General features: G+C 34.3%; 1 protein-coding gene across 1 annotated transcript; it reads left to right on the top strand.

Moving 5' to 3' along the window:
- The first annotated feature begins 163 nt into the window (after positions 1 to 163).
- LOC144445446 (trifunctional enzyme subunit alpha, mitochondrial-like) lies at positions 164 to 21,301 on the top strand. The gene is made up of 21 exons (XM_078134993.1): positions 164 to 244; positions 2,305 to 2,361; positions 4,619 to 4,686; positions 4,865 to 4,998; positions 5,731 to 5,761; positions 6,096 to 6,203; positions 7,211 to 7,330; positions 7,818 to 7,920; positions 8,532 to 8,601; positions 9,191 to 9,243; positions 10,110 to 10,228; positions 10,894 to 11,013; positions 11,603 to 11,784; positions 12,187 to 12,222; positions 12,962 to 13,097; positions 13,505 to 13,591; positions 14,409 to 14,618; positions 14,960 to 15,155; positions 17,851 to 18,053; positions 19,226 to 19,280; positions 20,294 to 21,301. Exons 1-21 carry the CDS (start codon positions 178 to 180, stop codon positions 20,443 to 20,445), a joined length of 2,307 nt encoding a protein of 768 aa, XP_077991119.1. The 5' UTR covers positions 164 to 177; the 3' UTR covers positions 20,446 to 21,301.
- Positions 21,302 to 22,236: the final 935 nt, after the last annotated feature.

Below are 22,236 nucleotides of genomic sequence, written 5' to 3'. Positions count from 1 at the left end.
CATTTTATATAATTTACCGTTTTCTTTATAATAGATGGTATAAGACATAATTCTAAAAGGGATTTTGCATGACTTGAAACATTTCTGTATAGGAAAAACTCTACTAACGCTGTTATCAGTAGGCGAGATTCTACGTGACTTGGTTGTAAAACGTGCACTTTGCAGCAGCCGGTCATCATGGCGTCTGTACGAGTTTTGGGTGCTGTTCGTGCCCTTTCTCAACGTAAGACAAGAACTTTGTCAGGTAAAGAATGTTTTACTGTATTTTTATGACTTGTAGAGAACCCAGGTGAAGTAACCAGTAGCCTCTTTCACATAATTTCCATTCCGCTGAAAATTTGTGTTTGAGGCCGCTTACCGGTAAAGTTGCCGGTTGCCAATGCTTCGACCATGACTGAGCATGCGAACTTTGGATGACCCTGTACGGACAACCATGAGTCCTGAAGCCATTATCATGATATGTTACAAATGAACATTTTGAACTTTTAACCTCTGTAGATTTTTCATGGACTTTGATCTCGTTCAAGATCGTTTAGCGAATTATCATAAAAGGATGTACATGTACTACATAATGAATTATGATGTAGTCTGTACAGGTTTGTAACACAGCCACTCAAATCAATCTGTATGAATTTTATTTTAATGAATAATAGTTAATTGAATTGCAAGCTGTCGGTGGCTCAATTTATCAATATTTACACTGATTTATCCAGCTGGCCATTCCGACGAGTTTTGGTGGATAACTTGATCATAATCTGTTGCTGAAATTCCATACACTGATTCACAGACTGATAAATTGTGACATCTCAAAATGTTGTGGTTAAAAGGCGAACGCTTTATCTCTCCAAATACAGCCATGCTTTTATATACATGATGTTCTGTGTATGAATAACGTGTAGTACACTGTACATGTACACAGTTTTATGCAAGTACATGTGTAACTACACCCTGCTTGCAGATGTAGTAAATCAGGACTCCATTCTGACATTGTCCCTTCTACACCAAGGGACATTGTCAGAATCATTGTCGACTTACTTTCTGTCTACAACTTAGCATGATTGGTATGAAACATGTCTCAGGTCATCCAATGTATGATGGATACATTGTGTATAATTCATCCACTGATCCATGTCACATGTGATAGTCAAGCACTTAAACACCATGTTTTGCTATTTGCCACTATTATGATTTAGACAGGTACATGCCCTGCTGTATAATTATACAACAAGTTAACAAACCCTTGACATTGAATGTTGATACCAAGCAGATAATCAAAGTTCATTTCCCTTCTGTTCAGAAGTTTCTCATGGCAAATCTTTAACCCCCTTTCCCAACAAATATATTTAGATAAAAAATGTAATAAAATCGACAAAATGCACTTTTTTCAGTCATAAATTGAGCCTCAGCTTTAGAATTATTTAAAATAAGGAAATATTGATGTAATTATTTTAAAGCCTTTTTAATCAGTTTACCAATTAATTGTAAAGTATTGTAAAGTAATATTTTGAGAACATAGTAGTAGTGGTACTAGTAGTAGTAGTACTAGTAGTAGAATAGTTTATTATAGTACAACGTATCATATATTATATCTCTGTACAATATAGTGCATATTCAGCCTCAGAGTCATAGGTGAACAAGTCAAAGAGTTTTGGACTCTGATCCTGTCTAAAGGACAACAGATAATAATCACGAAACTACATCATGACTTGCTATTGTCAAAATTACCCAGTAATACCATACATGTAGCTCAAACCATAGACCCTCCACTATATGTACGTGCATAAAAAATATGTACATTTTCCAATGATTTTGTATCAATGAACTTAGAGGATAAAATAAAATCTACTCCAAAAACATAGTTTTGTTCCAGTTACCCGACCGACCCCCACCTAGTTTTTGACTGCTGACCCTACAAGAAAAAATAATGTAAAAATCATGAAAATTGTGAAGTCTTGCCAAAAAGTAGGGGATGCGGAAACTGACATCAACTTAAAAAAGACAATATAAAACTATTCTCCCAATCTGTAATAGCTGTACATCTGATAGAAAGAAACCAATAACACAGAGACCATATGGAAAACAACAGAAAACATAACTGCCTAAACCAGACACTCACACATGAAAAAAAATATAATAAAATAAAATAAAAAAATCTACCTACATGTATTCTAAAATTTAGTGGAATTCGAACCACAATTCTTTTGAGGCACAAGGTAGACCACCTCTGGTACATCATACATGTAGGTGTTATAATAAACAGTTAAAAATCTTTTGGATTGTGAGTTTTAAAATTTTGCATTTCAGCTATTGGAGTACAGTCAAGATTTCAGAGATATTTATCTGCATCTGCCACCATGAATGGTAAGTAAATGTATAAATGACTCCTGTGTTACTTCGTTATGAAAGAAATACATGTACATGTATGGGGATCATTTGATTTATTTATCAGACAAGCAGAGAGATGGTATAGCTAAATAAGCTTCATTTGTCAGTTGGATTCAGTAGTCTAGCCTAGTCAGAGACCAGTCAAGGTCTCAAGAAAATCTAGGTTTTATAAAATTATAATGTTGACTCACAACTTAAAAAATTGTTTCATTGGCACAAATTTCTACTCCCAGCAACAGTACAACATATATTGAATCAGTGAAGTTTTGACAGCTTCCACATGTCTGTTAAGAAAAACTGTAAATAGTCTTGTCCAACACACATGTTAATCAGATATTAGTCTAGTTCCTAATCCTATACTGTGTCGTTATCATTAAATGTCCACTGTAGTTTACCACAGTTGGCATCCAGACTAACATTTATAGGAAAGGCCTCGGAAGTAAGTGGGCTTCATCAAGGAAGAAGATTGAAAAACAATAAATTAATGATGATCTTTGTAATGTTGTGGAATGAAAAGTTGTCCAATTTGATGGCATGGATTGCACACATTAGAATTATCAGTAGATGATATGTATTATCATTTGACATGACTTATTAGGTATACTCATTTACATATACATGATATGGTAATTAAACAAATTGACACAGACTTATTTGCATATTACTGTTTGACATGACATTTTAGGTACACATAAAATGCACACTAACATAAGCTATTGTTAATGAAATGCTAAAGTAACATGTACTTGCATGCATGATACACATGATCAAAAGATGGTAGTTATTTGCTAACGAATTTAATTGTTTAAAAATTTGTATTTGTGAAGCTAAATCTATATCCTTTCAATTTGTTGACAGTGCTTGTACATGTACTATTCAAAATCAGTTCTACACTATAGACCGTATAGATTATAGGACATGTAATGTATACATGTGTATATGACAAGCTAGTGATTGAAATTGAAGGGTTCCCAGGCTACTGGAAATTTGCTTCAAAACCTAGGAAATACTATTCAGATTTTTACTTAAGTATGACTAATTAGTCATAAAATGTTGATAATTACAATTAGACAATACACAAGCCAAATTTAATTTATAATTTGGTTCAGGTAGTTGATCCATATTATGACCATCCACAAGTGACATCTATAATTTGTATATCATTCTGTCTGCTATGCTCAAAATATGAAATGAAACAACTTTAAAAATCAACAGTTTTGTTTCCCCCTCCATAAATATCTTTGTAATGGTGTACTGACATTATGCCCAAATATTTTTCTTCAATTCAGCTATAAAATACTCATGAGCTCAAAGGGTTGAGGTAATTTCTAATAGTTGATGCCCAACCAGACAAATGTGAGAACAAAGTCCACATACATGTACACGTAGCTTGCATTGGCATTCTTCCTGATAAGGGTTCGTTGAAGATATAATCTATTATCTACAAGACTATTAAATCCAAGCATTCTTCAAAGGTATTGCTGATAACCTCCAAAGCATGTGGTGTAGAAAACTTCCAAATTTCCATATACTAAATGTATATTAGTGGAATGAATTTTTATCGCTATAACTGATTAACCAAAACTCCATTGTAATATCATGCTGTCTAGCCTGTTAATGGCCTGATTATTTATGTTACCATTGTTAGGGTGTCAAACATTTTTTAGCATCTACACAGAAACATTAAATGGGCACAGGCTGAGTTTAGACTGTTTTTGGAAGCCATTTTTGTTGCCTACGAAGTGTTACATATTGTAGTCTACTTACTGAAGCACACCCATTCCTTACTTGATACTGGTATAACTCAATCCTGATATTTAGATACCGTATAATATATTTAAGATTTTATGACATAATTGTTGGTACCGTACGTATCAACAAATCTGAGGAAATCCCTGTCATTACCTGAACAACGCATGAGTTGGACGGTTGGTAAAAAGTGACATGTCACAGGTACATGTATCATTATAAACAATATACTTGATTAGTTTAGCCATAGTTTTATGCATTTTGTATAACTAGCCGAAGTAAAAACCATCTAAACTCGGCCTGTGGAGGTCATTCCTGAGGTCAAATTTGAATGTTTTGGGCATTGTGTAAACAGGCCTTAGTATTCCCCTTAGTAGAATCATGTCATTGCTCTGTGGTTAAGCACCAATCAAAATCAATGGCAAAAACAAACTAATTTACAAAGTTACAAATGATTGATAGTCTTGATTTATCTTCATTTCAGGCAAACATCTACAGTATGAAGTGAAAGGGGATGTAGCAGTTATCAAATTTGACACACCAGATTCAAAGGTAAGTACTACCAATGACTCTAGACTTATTTAGAAAAGTATGCACAATTTCAGATGAAAAACTTGTTTTATATCTTTTTATAATACTCTAACAGAAAAAATGTGACAAACATTTGAAGAAATAATGACTCTGAAAATGAAGTTTATGTAAGTTTAAATCTGAATATTATTAATTCCAGGTGAATACTCTAAACAGAGAAGTTATGGGTGAATTTGAAGAAGTGATGGCAAGAACTCAAAATGATCCTCAGGTTAAAGGAGCAGTACTAATATCAGGCAAACCAGGATGTTTTATAGCAGGTGCTGATATTCAGTAAGTGTGATTGTTTTGTACATACAAAGCAATCTTTTATTTTTATTGTTTTCATTGAAGTGTTATTAATGTGTATTTATGTGTGACAGTGTGTGTACAAGATCTGTGTATGTAACTGACTTTAAAGACAAAAAACCACTATGCCAATAATGCAATTACCATGGTATTTTGGTGCCTGGTGGGGATGTTGCGTTGTGTGCCTTCTACTTTCTAGGGTAATTGTCAAAATTATTCTCTCATAGATAAGCAATTCTCAGTTCCTGAAATAGAATATTACTGCCTAGGTGCCTCATAAAAAGAAGGAACATTTGATTTCTTGGTCAATACCATAACTTCTGCTCCACGTGCTTCACTTACATTACTGTAGGTGTGTACATGTATGAGAATAAGTCAACCTTCTTGTTCAATTTTGATCCTCTATCATTAGCGTAAAATGCTATTGCAGGTACCAAGAACTTGGGTCAAAATGTTTTATTTCTAGTGAGTTCAATACTTTCAGTAACACAGTATTAATTAAAAGTAACTAAAATTGTAGGTCTTCCATTTCTAAATGTTCTTACATATATGGCAAAAGTATTTTGACCAAGACTTTTGTGCGAGTGGATAGACATATTATGTTAGTTTTGTATGTATGTGTACATCAGGTAATGCCATTTCTTAATAATGGCAGGATTTTATAAGGAATCATGCACATATTTACACTCAATGATCTTCATTTCTCATTTTCTTCAGGATGATTGCAGCATGTGAAACAGCAGAAGAGGTAGGTTGATCAAATTTGTAGTTTGTGTATTTTTGCGTGTATCCATTTTCCTCCTATTGAGCTAAAAATCAATGTGACTTAATCATTACTTGTGTTTACCCAGTTTATTAACAAAGTCACTTGCTGTACTTACAATAACAATCTGTTGCAAATTTAGAGGTTTTTTTTTTTCAGTTCATTGATTCACGAACACTGACTTGATCTATTGCTATGCTTCATTTTTTAAAGTAGAAAAAAACATAATAAAGTTATTTTATTGATTACAAATCCAAAGTTAAAGACGTACATGTATTTCTCATCCATATTCACTGCCACTTTTGCATTGTTGTTTCAGGTGAAAGATCTGGCAACAAATGGTCAGAGAATCATGGCAGGAATGGAGAGTAGTTCTAAACCTGTTGTAGCAGCTATTATGGGTTCTTGTCTTGGAGGTGGTCTAGAAGTAAGTGTACAATACATTGCACCATTATTCCAGCTACCTCCCCCTCGCCCCACCTCCATCCCCACCAATCTGGGATCCTGCATTGGAGGTGGCCTAAAACTAAGTATGCAATACATAGCAATATTGAAACATTATTTATTGTATTGTTTAGAATAGGATTAAAGTTTGGTGTTAAAAAAAGGCTTTCTTAGATGTTCGTAAGAATTTGGTTGTAAACAAGAGAATGGTCCCATATAATCCTATCATACCCACAGATAATATAACCATAATGCAAGAACCTGGGATTTAATGACAGACTCATACGTGTATATATTTGCCAGCCAGGATCACTGGCTCACACAATCATGAAGGGGAATGTAGATGGAAAGAGAAGAATGGGCAGACCTTGGGATAACTGGAACTCTCATATCAAGAAATGGATCCAGCAAAACATCATGATACACTGTTATAGTTGCAGTTCACAGCAAAGCACCCTATCGGTTCTAAGACTTTGGGATTGACTTAGCCAGATATTTGCATGACATACACTTACAGAGTCACAGTTCACATCAAAGCACCCTAACAGTTCTAGGACTAGGGGGATTGACCTGACTTGACCTGATATTTGTATGACATCATACACTTACAGAGTCACAGTTCACATCAAAGCACCCTAACAGTTCTAGGACTAGGAGGATTGACCTGACTTGATCTGATATTTGTATAACGTCATACACTTTTACAGAGTTGCAATTCACAGCAAAGCACCCTAACAGTTCTAGGACTAGGACTAGGGGGATTGACCTGACTTGATCTGATATTTGTATAACGTCATACACTGTTACAGAGTTGCAATTCACAGCAAAGCACCCTAACGGTTCTAGGACTAGGGGATTGACCTTACTTGACCTGATATTTGTATGAATTTAGTTCACAATGACAGTGAATCAAACTAAAGTTTGTTTGTTCTTTGAAAGTGAATTATTGTTAGAAATGTATGTAATGTGTTAACTTTGATTTCTTTTCAGACTGCTATGGCATGTCACTACAGAGTTGCAATGAATGATAAAAAGACATCATTAGGACAACCTGAAGTTATGCTAGGACTTCTACCAGGGGCAGGTGGAACCCAAAGATTACCTAAATTGGTAAGTTAAATGAACACACTTAAAACACTACTGTGAATACTACATCAATGTAACAATAGTCTCCAATGATTAGAGAAATGGGTGAGTTTAAACCAACACTGAGAAGTGAGAACGCTGTATCAATATAACTAAATACATGTATATGGACTTATTACCTGTGCACAATAAATAAGAAAGTGCCAGATTTGGTTATTTTAATTGATATTGAATGGGGGAGGTGGGGGTGGGTGTCTGGAAAGAGGTCAGTATTCATCTGTCAACAACCTCTGCACTGGTTGTGTTTGTATTTGATATTTTCTATATCTCGGGCTGCTTGTCACCATGCTTTGTCCAGACTTGCAAAGACCTAGTGGAGTCTGAATAGCAAACTCTTACCCACGATTAGAAAACCAATTTCTTCAACATCTTGGCTAATGATATTATTATGATGATGCTTTTGTACAGATTTGAAGTATAAAGTATGTACAATATTTTTGACTTTATGCAGGTTGGTTTACCAGGAGCACTTGACATGTGTCTAACAGGTAGAAATGTACCTGCAAAGAAAGCCAAACGTATGGGACTTGTTGACCAGCTAGTTGAACCCATAGGTAAGTTGTGTGTGTGTGTGTGTGTGTGTGTGTGTGTTGGAGAGTGGGGAGGGAAGGGATGGGAAGGGGCACACGATAGGTGTCTGACATGTAGAAGTATCTGCTGGAAAAGCCAAAAATATGTGGGATTTGTTGACCAACTAGTTGAACCTCTAGGTCAGTTATTTGCATGTGTGTGTTTGTTTGAGAGTAGGGAGGGATGGGGGCACATGCTTGAAACACTGAAAGGTAGATTGAAATAATGCAGTCATGTGCAATGCTGAAAATAAACCTGCTAAGAACATAAAAGAGATGGAACTTGTTGGTCTGCTAGTTGAACGAGTTAATTCTAGATGAGTATATGAAGTAATAGTGGTGTAAATTCAGTCCCTGAAAATAATTGATTGATTATATTTGAGGTGATTGTTGTATCACACAGAAAGGGTGAAAGTGTAGGTCACACTTTCTTTCTAAGTGTATGCTCATATAAATACATAGGCATCTGTAAATGCTTGGTTGGGGTAGTTTTATACAAAATTTCAAGATTTTGTCATTTTAAACATAACAACTTTCTCGCTTTTTCAAGCCTTTGTGATTTAAGTTTAATTTTAATTTTGTATATTTTGCTTTAGGTCCAGGTATTGCACATCCAACAGACAGGTCACTACAGTATTTGGAAGAAGTAGCAATTGATATTGCAAGGTAAGAACTAATTGAACTAAGGAAGGGGAAACCTAAGGGACTAATTTGTTTGAAATTCAAAGTTGTTAGAATCACCCAACACTTTGTCATATAAAGAACATGTTCATTTCATTTGAAATCAGTGCAGACATGTTTTATATCATGCTAGATAGTTGCCAAGTGACTAAATTCTTGTTACCTGTTTATCAATTTTAATTGTGCGAGAGATTCAAATTAGAACAAGAAGGTTGACTTATTCTCATGTGCACCTACAAATGTATAGTAATACATGTATAAGTCATTACATGGTGTTGACCAAGAAATAAAAGAATCATTATTTGTGGTCCTAGGTGGAATAAGTCTTTTTGGGTTTGGTGTGTATGAATACAACTGAGTTATCAGACAAGGGTTCATCAAGGCCTTTCAACTTGCTGGACTGATTAACAAAATTTTACAGACATCACACAACTCAGTTTATATAATATTCTTTATTTCATTGTCGTTTTGTATAAGCAAAGACAATATTGGAACAGATCTTTTAATAGAGATTGTTCAATATTATGTAACTCAGAATTATAACTAAAAGTATGTTTGTACTTTATACCAACAGGGGCATTGCTGATGGCAAGATCAAGAGGGAAAAACCAAAGTCACTAACAACAAGTAAGCTCATGGCTGCAATATTTGTTGATCTTGAAGTATTAATTTATTTAACCCTTAAGATGCAATAGACTTTTTATACAAAAGACTCCCTAGGCCAAGAACTTTTTTCCGCTACATAGTTGGATCTTACCTATTCTACATTTATCAACCGTAACTTGAAAGGAATAATAAAACATACAGCCAATCTTACTTTTTCCTTATAAGTTAAACACCTAAAACATGTATATTGTCAAATGAATATTAATTTACCAGATATGAGGTGAAGAGGTGAAAATTGGACTTATGCAAATGAGTGAACTTGTCTACATATGTGCAGACATAGCCTGGAAACCCAGAAGGGATTGTCTATATATGCAGAAATGGCATTGTAAGGGCTCTACCATATAGAATATTAGAGTGGTACAACTTGGATAAATTAACAGTCAGGCTAGTTCAGTGCTAGTGTTAGGGTAGCACTGACACCACATGGTTTCACCAGAATGTATTCATAACTTGATGGGTTAATGCCTGTACTAGTCTGATTTTCACATCAGGCTAGCACATCCAAAGAGATTCATCAACTGGTTCCATGATATAAATAAAGGTTATTTTATCACAAGCAGGAAAGCCCAAATATTTCGTCTAGACTCAATATTCGACTTCTTCAGTGGAATGAATGTTCTTGCCAGGTGTTAATGGCATGACATGGTTATTGACCAGTGACTTGACAGGACCTGACAGGCTAGCACAATTTTAATATCAGTCTGACAGTGTCAGCATATTGAAAAGGATTTGATCTGTATTATACACGATTTCTAGTGATTGTTATAGACACCATCAATACATATGGAACACTGTTCATGATATACGTTACTTTCTCTTCTCAGAACTAACTGACTATGTCATGAATACCCAGCTAGTCAAAGATCAGATTTATAAAAGAGCCAGGGCCATGGTAATGAAACAGACCAAAGGAAATTATCCAGCACCCAACAAAATAATTGATGTAAGTATACTGAACCCAATGATTATGGTAATCCAGTCATCTGATTCAAACATGAATGCCTCTTAATCTCACACTATGGAACCCTATCCGGTAACGAAGGATTATCAAATGAAAATTTGTTCCTGAGCAGAATTTGACATGATTTGTGGAAGACTGTTTCCCCACGTAAACTTTAGTGTCATGCAAACAAGTCAACTCAGAACTTGGAATGGGTAAAATTATACACAGTTCTTGCATCCTGACAAACATATCAACAAACAAACAAAACTTCATCCAGGGATATGAATTTGATAAACGTTATTCCGCTATTTTCCCTGTGTACATTAACATAAGTATAAATGGAACTTTGTTCAAAACACATTCTTGAAAATTGTACCTGAAATTTTCGACTGCACACTTCAGTCTTTGTTATCTTCCAGGCATCTATGACCCTTTATTAGGCTCAGGTGTTCTGAATAGTGGCCCAATCTGTTGGCAAAGACTGCAGGGTGCAGTTGAAAATTTCAGATACAATTTTCGAGTTTGTGTTTGGAACAAAATCCAAGTGAGTTTGTGTTTGGAACAAAATCCAAGTTGATACTATGGTTTACCAAAACAGATGAATTTTTATATGAGTTAAAATAAGCACTTTAATATTACTTTATTTACATTTTTTTTGTTAACAGTCAATAAAAGCTGGTATGGACAAAGGTTCAGCTGCAGGGTACTTGACAGAAGCCAAAGGATTTGGAGAATTAGCAATGACACCACAGAGTAAAGCTTTGATTGGGCTATTCCATGGTCAGGTATATATTAACACATTGTACACCCTGTTTACATCACAATCTGCCAGTTTGCCTTACTGTCTCACTAACTTCTTGTAATGATATCAACTGCAACTGAATAATTGCCCACAATGACAGTTCTCAGCATGCCTATCTCTTGATGTTTACATGATATTTGCTGTATGTAAATTATCTCGCTCACATTCATATATAGACTTCATTTGAATATAGTCATAACTGACTAACTCTCAAAGGAAACACCTTCAAGACTTTTTAAAAAGAAATGTGTGTAATTACAAACCCATATTAATTGGTTGCTATTGATAGCGTTACAAGTGTTTAGTTAGGCAGCGAAGCAAAATCACAGATTGCAATGCAAATAAGACTATACATTGTAAAATATAAGATGTAGAGTGATTGCCATGGTAGCAAGCTAACTCAGGAATACAAATCTTAAACTTTTGCTATTTCATTCAAAAAAAAGTTAACCCATTTTCATTTAGAATGATTAAAACAAATTTTGAGTACCATGCATGTTTTTGAAGTAGTGGTCATATTGATATCTTAAGAGTTTTTAAAATTGACAGCCAATTATAATTGCTTTGTGTAGACTGAATGCAAGAAGAACAGGTTTGGAAAGCCAGAAAAACCAGCCCAAACCATTGCTGTACTAGGTGCTGGTCTGATGGGTGCTGGTATAGGACAAGTTAGTCTTGACAAAGGAATGAAGGTCCTACTTAAAGATATGACATTGGAAGGACTCAGCAGGGGAAACAACCAAATTTTCAAAGGGTGAGTACTTGAAGACATCAAGCTATTGACAGTGTAGAGTGTTTCATTTTTGCCCAGCATTTGAATCAAAGTCTCATTTGTTGGGTATTCGGATAATAATAATGCAAATTTTATGTAGTCTGGAAACTGTATCTTTGACAAAATATTTTCCTTTTATCACCAATGTTTGAAAATCATAGCAAATATGGTGATATCTGCATGCCAGGTTTTTGAACATTCATGTAACATGTTATTCTTGCAAGAATGAATATACATGGACTTTAGGTTCATAGCCACAAATCAAAATTTCCTCTGACAGTCAAAAGACGTCTTGACAGATTATCAGTGAAAATTTGATGCCAAAAATTTGTTTGGTTGTGTTGGTAAAAAGTTTACACTGTTCTTGTTGTTTCTACTTGACAGTTATAACACCAAAGTAAAGAAGAAGAGACTGACAAGGTAAGTACAAATACAGAGTGGTAGATTAGGCCGTCGTCTGAGAGAGTGGGTAGATTCAAAACCCAGTAAGAATGTGAACCTGTATTCTTGCTGATGTTTCACTAAAAGTAAATTATTGAAATCATTTGAGTCTAAGTTTCTGTGGAGAGGATGTAGTTAAAATCTAACAGTGATATAAATCTAGGCTATTTATGCTGAGCCTCATAAGTTACTTGTATTGTATTTTCAAATGTTAGAGTAAGCTCTTCTTATTTGTGTGTTATTTGTACATTGTGGTTACTGCCAAACCAGCAAGACTATAGAGTTTCAATGAGACAGCACAATGTTTTTTATGTTTCATCCGTTGTTTGTTTGAAATGATGTAAATGAAATACAGACACTGATAGTGTGTAAGCATATAAAAAGATCAACTTTATCTCACTGTGAACACAAATCAATATCACTGTTAATTAAAACAAGGGAGGTTCAAACACAAAAACTGTGAAATGTGTGTTCACAGCGAAATAAAATATAACATTTCATGTGTGTGTGTGTGTGTGTGCGCGCTAGTGGTGCCTGTATTTCGTTTGTACAATTGTTAATAGAAAACATTGTGCGAGATGTAACAATAATCTTACCGCCTATGTGAAACTCTGTAGTCTTCCTAGTTTGATATTAACAGATTATGAGAAGTTATACTTGTTTTTACAAATCTGAGGTCTTCGTGTCAATTCATTTTGTGTATGTTTTATTTTCATAGTTTTGAACGTGACAAGATTATGTCTAATTTGACATGCCAAGTTAGCTATGACAATTTTGACAAAGTTGATATGGTCATTGAAGCAGTCTTTGAAGATATTAAGATTAAACACAAGGTCCTCCAAGAAGTTGAAGCAGTAAGTGATATATTATCATTGATTTGCATATGAGAATACATTATGCTATCATATTGTCATGATGGTCAAATGGTGAGAGTGGGTGGCTTGGAATCTGCAGGTTGCAGATTCGAGCTCTGTCGTTGCCATTTGTTCCTAAATGGCTAAATTCCTTGGGCAAGATTTTAACCTTGATTGTGCCCCAGTCAACCCAGCTGTAGGATAGTGGTACATTGCAAGAAGTACAAAGTAGTCTGTAAGATATTCTTTAATATTGTGTTTAGAGCAAGTCCATTAAGGATGGAATGACTTAATGTATCTTGCAGTCTTGGTACAAAGGTACCAACTTGTGATTGGATAATTATGGTAATTTGTCAGATTATAACATAATGTTGACATCTTTTTTTTTTCTTTTTTCTTTTCCACAGGTAACATCAGACCACTGTATCTTTGCCTCAAATACTTCAGCATTACCTATCACGAAAATAGCAGCTGTCAGTAAAAGGCCAGAAAAGGTAAGACATATTATTGTTAAATTATCTGTAATTAGAATAGTAGTTAAAGGTACACAAGCTGAGTTAATAAGCTTTTGCTTATGTACAAGAAAATAGTTACAAAAATGCTGATTTCTTAGTCGAGCATAATGTTAATGTCAATGTATGCCTTCTATGACATTACAATTTGTGTTCTGGCATTCTTATAACTGTTGATTGCACCTTTTAATATGAAGAAAAAAGTACATCCTAAAAACTGGATTATGTTGCTATTTATTTACAGTGTTGTTGTATATGAACTGAGACTGAACAACAGACGAATGCATAGGTTTCAGTAATCATAGTCTTTGAATAATATTACAGCTTGTTTCAAGTTACTGTTCTCTAGCTCTTTCAAACATGTAGAGCCATGCAAAAACCAATAAGAAATGGTATATTCTAGGTTGAGTTAGATCATAATTTCATAAATTTCAACGTGACCATGCCGTGGATCTTTCTTGCAAACCAGAGCTGTTATTTCTTCTGTGACACTGCGAAATACAACTCTGCATCTTGGATTGTGCCGTAATTGAGGCTGTTGTTTATGACGATAAGAGTGCTTTTATAAGTAAATCTTTCTGTCATTGATGGCATTTCATACAATAATTCACAATTAAACTTAAAGAGGTCAACATGTTTTTTTAACATTTTTGAAGACTGTTATTTAATAAAGACCAAAGCAAGCCTGAACAAAATAACCACATGAGTGATACCATCTCACATGTTGCATCTTGGAACTAGAAAATCTGCTATAGGTTGATTTTATGAATTCAAAGCTTCATTTATATCTTTTTCACAGGTGGTTGGAATGCATTACTTCTCACCAGTAGATAAGATGCAATTGTTAGAAATCATTACAACAGACAAGACTTCTAAAGACACGGCAGCATCTGCTGTAGATGTAGGTCTAAGACAAGGCAAAGTTGTCATTACTGTCAAAGATGGACCAGGTTTCTATACCACTAGGATTCTAGCACCTACCTTGTCAGAAGTTATTAGAATTCTTCAGGTAAGATAATATGAGTTTGGCAATGATACAAGACAACAAAACTAATTCCAGTGAATGGGCTCATTAATAAAATAACCAACTTTTCTATGATACACAGATAATCTTCATTTGGGTTAGAGTTGAAAATGAGTGATATTATCTGGCCAGATCATTGGCTTTCATGATCTGGCCAGCTATAATATCATTTATTTTTTAAATCCTGATGAAGACTGTCTGAATCAAATGATGACCATATTTGTTGAAAAAAATTCAGATTATGAATGGGTACTAGTTGAAATATTGCAGAATGTGTCTTCAATGAAGACTTGATAATGTTACATTATATTTCATTCATTTAATAGGAAGGAGTTAATCCCAAGACATTGGACAAGTTAACAACATCCTATGGATTCCCAGTTGGTATTGCTACACTTCTAGATGAAGTAGGTATTGATGTTGCTGCCCATGTAGCTGAAGATCTTGGAAATGTCTTTGGTGTTAGGTTTAGTGGTGCAAATATTGGAGTTCTCAAGGATATGGTTGCATCAGGCTTTCTAGGTAGGTACAATGTAGATATAACAGAAGTTACAATGTAGATATAACAGAAGTTACAATGTAGATATAACGGAAGTTACAATGTACATTTGTAGATATAACAGAAGTTACAATGTAGATATAATGGAAGTTACAGTGTAGATATAACAGAAGTTACAGTGTAGATATAACAGAAGTTACAATGTAGATATAACAGAAGTTACAATGTAGATATAACGGAAGGTACAGTGTAGATATAACAGAAGTTACAGTGTAGATATAACGGAAGTTACAATGTAGATATAACGGAAGGTACAGTGTAGATAGAACAGAAGTTTCAATGTAGATATAACAGAAGTTACAGTGTAGATACAACAGAAGTTACAGTGTAGATATAACAGAAGTTACAATGTAGATATAACAGAAGTTACAATGTAGATATAACGGAAGTTACAATGTAGATATAACAGAAGTTACAGTGTAGATACAACAGAAGTTACAGTGTAGATATAACAGAAGTTACAGTGTAGATATAACAGAAGTTACAGTGTAGATATAACAGAAGTTACAGTGTAGATATAACAGAAGTTACAGTGTAGATACAACAGAAGTTACAGTGTAGATACAACAGAAGTTACAGTGTAGATACAACAGAAGTTACAGTGTAGATACAACAGAAGTTACAGTGTAGATATAACAGAAGTTACAGTGTAGATATAACAGAAGTTACAGTGTAGATACAACAGAAGTTACAGTGTAGATACAACAGAAGTTACAGTGTAGATACAACAGAAGTTACAGTGTAGATACAACAGAAGTTACAGTGTAGATATAACAGAAGTTACAGTGTAGATATAACAAGTTACAGTGTAGATACAACAGAAGTTACAGTGTAGATACAACAGAAGTTACAGTGTAGATATAACAGAAGTTACAATGTAGATATAACAGAAGTTACAATGTAGATACAACAGAAGTTACAATGTAGATACAACAGAAGTTACAGTGTAGATACAACAGAAGTTACAGTGTAGATATAACAGAAGTTACAGTGTAGATATAACAAGTTACAATGTAGATATAACAAGTTACAATGTAGATATAACAGAAGTTACAATGTAGATATAACAAGTTACAGTGTAGATATAACAGAAGTTACAATGTAGATACAACAGAAGTTACAGTGTAGATACAACAGAAGTTACAGTGTAGATACAACAGAAGTTACAGTGTAGATATAACAGAAGTTACAGTGTAGATACAACAGAAGTTACAGTGTAGATACAACAGAAGTTACAGTGTAGATATAACAGAAGTTACAGTGTAGATATAACAGAAGTTACAATGTAGATACAACAGAAGTTACAATGTAGATACAACAGAAGTTACAATGTAGATATAACAAGTTACAATGTAGATATAACATAAGTTACAGTGTAGATACAACAGAAGTTACAGTGTAGATATAACAGAAGTTACAGTGTAGATATAACAGAAGTTACAGTGTAGATACAACAGAAGTTACAGTGTAGATATAACAGAAGTTACAATGTAGATACAACAGAAGTTACAATGTAGATACAACAGAAGTTACAATGTAGATATAACAAGTTACAATGTAGATATAACAGAAGTTACAATGTAGATATAACAGAAGTTACAGTGTAGATATAACAGAAGTTACAATGTAGATATAACAGAAGTTACAGTGTAGATATAACAGAAGTTACAATGTAGATATAACGGAAGTTACAGTGTAGATATAAGAAGTTACAATGTAGATATAACGGAAGTTACAAAGTAGATATAACAGAAGTTACAATGTAGATATAACAGAAGTTACAATGTAGATATAACAGAACCCCTAGATACGTGAGAGCAAGTATAGCATACTTGGGGTATTTGTATGAACACTTGCTGTGTTGTCTGTGGTCGTACACTTGAGTGTAATGAGTGAAGTGCTGCAGAATTCCCACTGCAAAAATTAGTCCAAATACTCCCCCTAGGACTAGCGTGGCATGGGGTTCTGTCATTATAAATAAATTACATAATTATGTTAATCCAAAGTTCTTGTATCAGGAACGAGTGTTTGACATTTTGTAATTACTTATGAGTAATGTTCCACAGGTTCACGTCGATATGCTTTGTCAAACTGTCTGTTTGTTAGCTTCACCACAAGGCAGCATTATTTACTGTTTTATTTGAACGTAAAAGCACTTATTCATTCTATGACTATTTTTTGTCTAATATTAATTGGATGCTGTTCCCCAAATATTTTTTTCGTTCGGCCAAAGAAAATACTTGTGACCTAAGAGTCCTTTGTCACTACTTGTCTAGTGACTCATAGTGACAAAACCATTAGGTCATGAGTATTTTCCAGCTGAATGAAGAAAAATATTGGAGAATAACGTAATTATGCTAGCACCAATAATAACAAAGATAAATCAGGGAAAGTAATGGCACTTTTGGAATGTTTTGACTCATTTTCGAATACAGCAGAACCAGTGACATACATAGATATGCGTTGTCATGACGTAGACATGCATTGCCATGACGTAGATCGATCAGGGTATAAATTCCATATTCAAGGCTTATGCATGGTGTAATGTCTGATATCATTGTTGACATTTTGTTGAAAACATCATGGGGGGAAAAGAAACCAGAGATTTGTGAATATACGTGTATAATAAAATGATTCATATTGTATCCTATAATGCAGGTCGTAAAGCTGGTAAAGGTATTTTTGTGTATGAGCAAGGAAGCAAAGAACGTCCTTTGAATGAAGCTGCAGAAGCCATCCTTAAGAAGTACCACATTGCACCTCAGGGTAACAATGCTGATGAAGATATACAGTTGAGACTTGTATCAAGATTTGTCAATGAAGCTGTGATGTGTCTTCAAGAAGGTGTTCTCAATGGACCTGTAAGTAATTTACCATGATCTTTCCATAATATAAATTGCAGCAGTTCTCCAGCTCAAACACGGCATGGATTGGGTTCCATGCTACCAAAGATTTGTAAGCAGGGATGGTGGCCCACACAAAACATGTTTTGACAGAAATGTACATGATTTGCGAAAGACTGATACCTCAAGTGAATTCAGGTGTCATGCAAATAAGCAAAATTCAACATGTCAGTCAAAAAAGTTCATGAAGGTTAAAAGCTTGCATATCAAGTGATCACATTCATTATTTCTGTCAACAAACAGAAAACACAGATCTGAATATGCATATTGAATGACCAGTGAACTTTAGAGTGTAGTTATCCAACACAGCTAAAATTTAACTTTTGGGCTTCATAGTCAAATTTATGCAACTGAAATCATTGTTTCAGCTACAATTTTCCATTGATTTCCATTGGTCTGACAGACTGCCACATTATAAATTTGGTAGTCTAGATACAATGTTTGGTAGTCTATATGCCCTTGACTACTGCTAATTTGGTAGTCAAGATACAATGTTTAGTAGTCTATGTGTCCTGGACTACTGCTAATTTGGCAGTCTAGATACAATGTTTAGTAGTCTATATGCCCTTGACTACTGCTAATTTGATTGTCTAGATCTAATGTTTGGTAGTCTATATATTATATATGCCCTGTACTACTGCTAATTTGGTAGTCTAGATACAATGTTGGTAGTCTATATGCCTTTGACTACTGCTAATTTGGTAGTCTAGATACAATGTTTAGTAGTCTATGTACCCTGGACTACTGTTAATTTGGTAGTCAAGATACAATATTTAGTGCAGCCTTTGACTGCTCCTAATTTTGAGTTGTGTCCAATAACTTGCAGTGGTAGGATTTCATTGATTTCATTTGGGAAGTGAACCAGAATCTAAATGTACACATACATGTATTCTAAATTGAGACATCATGAGGTTTTTCAGGCATCTGATCATAAAAATCTAGCTTTTTGACAGCATACCCATACAGTTTATATCAGAAAATTACTTATTGCATCCTTCTGATCTGACGTTCCTATCTGTATTAAAGTTAAAGTTCCTGTTGTGTTAATGTGATTGTGGTATTTACTATATCTTTCATTTTGTATATTACATTTGTTCCTTACTTTGTTTTATCCTTGTGTTGACAAACAGGTTGAGGGTGATATTGGTGCTGTCTTTGGCCTTGGTTTCCCACCATTCCATGGAGGTAAGTTATAGCTTGTATAGTTCAAATCTGCTTTCTTGTTGTACATGTGTTTGCAATGCACCATATTCTAGTGTATACATGTACATCCCACAGTAATTTCCAAAGGGAGTGTCTTGCAGGACATACATACATAGTAAATTGCAAATGTACTGTCAGCAACCCTAAGACTATTGCTGTTACATGTAATAGATGACACAAGTCAATTCTTGATTGAAACAGGGCAAAATGACTGACTAGTGTCATGTGTTTTGTGAGGGGAGGACTCGATTAGTTGTGTAACAACTACTTCCACACCCTTTTCCCCGAATAACACGTTTATTGTATATACATAAGGACATTTTGTTCTGTTCTGTAATATTTTTTTTTTTTTGTACAAGGAATAAATTATTATTATTAAGTGGGTGATGGCAGTGCTTTTTGTGTACATATAAGATAGTAAACACTGGAAGACACAGAAAAAACTTTGCAAGATCATGGAAATCTACAAAATATATCACTGCATGTGGCTTCCCATAGACTGTATAAAGTTAGATATAAAGCTGTATGAACCACCTATAAAGAAAAACTTACTCTCGGAGACCCACCAAGACTGGCAACAGTCTCATACAGTTTGTTATTCAGTTTAGTTTTGTGAACGAACATGTCCTTAATTTATTTTCTTGTCCCACTACTAGTAGTCTCCCAAGGGGCTATATGCATCCAATTCACTGTTCTACAATAACTCACTAAGGTCATTATTTCAAAAAGAACACACTAGTGTTAGAAAACATATTTTATTTGAATAAAGAATGAGGAAGGCCTGGAGACTTGAGATAGTCCAAGACTCACCTTACTGTGAGTTTAATTACATCATGTCCCTTTGATAATTTATGTCAATGTGTTAAAATAATAGTTTTAGTGTGTGTCTATCTTTAATGATAGTCAATCTGCCTTTGTTGTAAAATGTAAAATGGTATCTTTTTACCAAACACAATTTAAGATGTCCTTAGTTTATTGTTGTTTTCTTTCCACAGGTCCGTTCCGTTTCGTCGACACATATGGTGCTGACAAACTAGTTAAAAAGATGGAGGAATTCAGGGGACTTTATGGTGAACAGTTTGCACCATGTCAGCTTCTACTAGACCATGCAAAAGACACCACAAAACAGTTCTATCTGAAGAAATAAATATACCAGTATATTCCAGTAGATACTGCTTCTGAAATGTCAATTTTTTCAATGGCATGGGGACATTAGTACATGCACTATGCAGTAAAAAGTTTCTGTCATGGGGTCTTCCGTTCCAACCTACATGTAGATTACTGTTTTGTTTTAAATACAGTCTGTGAAACACCACTATTAGTCAACCAGTTGTATTTTTTCTCTCTTGTTTGACTTTTAACAATCAGTGGATGCACCATTGAAAATATTTGTAACCCAGTATCAATGATAATTGCATTTAGTACAGACAGAAAATTGCAATGTAAGACTCGCACTGGTGGTTTATTTGGTAATGACTTTGTTTTGAACAAGATCTTAGATTTTTGTTGCACCACACAATATTCTGTTTCAGCGCAACTAACTTCTACCATAAAACCGTAACAAAAATATGGTATTTTTTATTACAGTGCATCACAAATCACTTCTTTTAATTTCTAAAAAAAAATTCTGTAAAGACCTCATGACAGAAACTAGGGTGTTTATAGACTTTTTACTATTCACTGTACTTTGCTGTCGCAAGGAAGTCTTTTTTTGACGTTGAAGTAAAAAATTTCAGTGGAAAAACTATCAATGCAACTATTATATTATGTAAACTCATTGTATGAATGTTCAACTTTGTTTTTGAGTTAGAGAAGTGCTGCCAGAATGCTTATAATTATTGTAAATAATAATTCTGGTTTTTTGTTAAAATTTTAGAGTGTTCACATCAATTAATTGATGTTTAATATCACTGTGACATCAGTTAAATTACAGCCATGTTTCCTGTAGCCATGTGCCGTGAGAATGTACTTGTTGAACAAAAAGTAAATAAATTAAGTTGGTGGCAATAAAGGAAAGAGTTTATCTAAGATTTTGGTAGTATTGTGTATTTTCAGCACAACTAAATCTAATACATTGTATTTGGTTCAGTAGTGCTATAGGCATGGTGCAGTGTCTGTCCGTCTGTGTGTGTGTGTGTGTGTGAATTAAACTCAACCACTGGACTGATTGCCATGGTATTTGTCCCCCCCCCCCTTCTGTAGACAGTGTCTTTGATTGTCAATCACCAACATCAAGCCATGTCTTGCATATTGCACTATTTATAGACTTTGTGGTACTGTAGTGAGATGAATTCCTTTCAAATCTTGTACAAAGGTGACACAAAACAAGGGACATATATTGAAACATCACATCACTGTACATGTTGATAGCCATATTTGGTTTAGAATTCCACTATTTCGACAGAAACAAAATGACAGAAGTATCTGTTCCCATATTATCAGATGAGACCTGTGTGCTTGTACCTCTGTCATAAGCCTGGACATTTACATGTCGCGTACACCTTGTCAATTTTAATCTACTTCATCCATCTATGAAGACTTCACTATTACTAGCAGATGTTACTTTCTTTTCCTATTTTTGTGCTCTCAAACTAAAGCTAAAATAGGCAATGTTCACCATAGTCCTCACAAGTATATGCATTAAACACATCACTGACAACCAAAGTCAAAACTCTTCAGTCATGATCCTGCTGTGTTCAGCAATAAAAATACTCTAATTTAGTGAGTAAAACAACATTTCAACTTACCGAATGATTGACATTTGATCATTAATGTTATGTACAGTCTTCTGGCAAATACTCTGTTTTAGCTGTAGTTTCAGTGCACAATAATAGTAAGAATGAATTGTCACAGATTAGATTATTTAATGACAGTATCAGACTCACCACACTCAAAATGACAAATAATGAGATGACAAAACATTGCCTGAAAATTTTTT

Source organism: Glandiceps talaboti, chromosome 14 (genome assembly GCF_964340395.1).
Source record: "Glandiceps talaboti chromosome 14, keGlaTala1.1, whole genome shotgun sequence".
Classification (NCBI taxonomy): Eukaryota; Metazoa; Hemichordata; class Enteropneusta; family Spengelidae; genus Glandiceps; species Glandiceps talaboti.
This window is presented reverse-complemented; position numbering and strand designations above follow the sequence as displayed.

Excerpts from the sequence above, each read along its gene's own strand:
- LOC144445446 (XM_078134993.1), top strand. The coding sequence starts at position 178 with ATGGCGTCTGTACGAGTTTTGGGTGCTGTTCGTGCCCTTTCTCAACGT. Across the intron at positions 4,999-5,730 it reads ATAGCAGGTGCTGATATTCA|GATGATTGCAGCATGTGAAA; the intron begins GTAAGTGTGATT and ends CATTTTCTTCAG. Across the intron at positions 15,156-17,850 it reads GGTTGCATCAGGCTTTCTAG|GTCGTAAAGCTGGTAAAGGT; the intron begins GTAGGTACAATG and ends CCTATAATGCAG.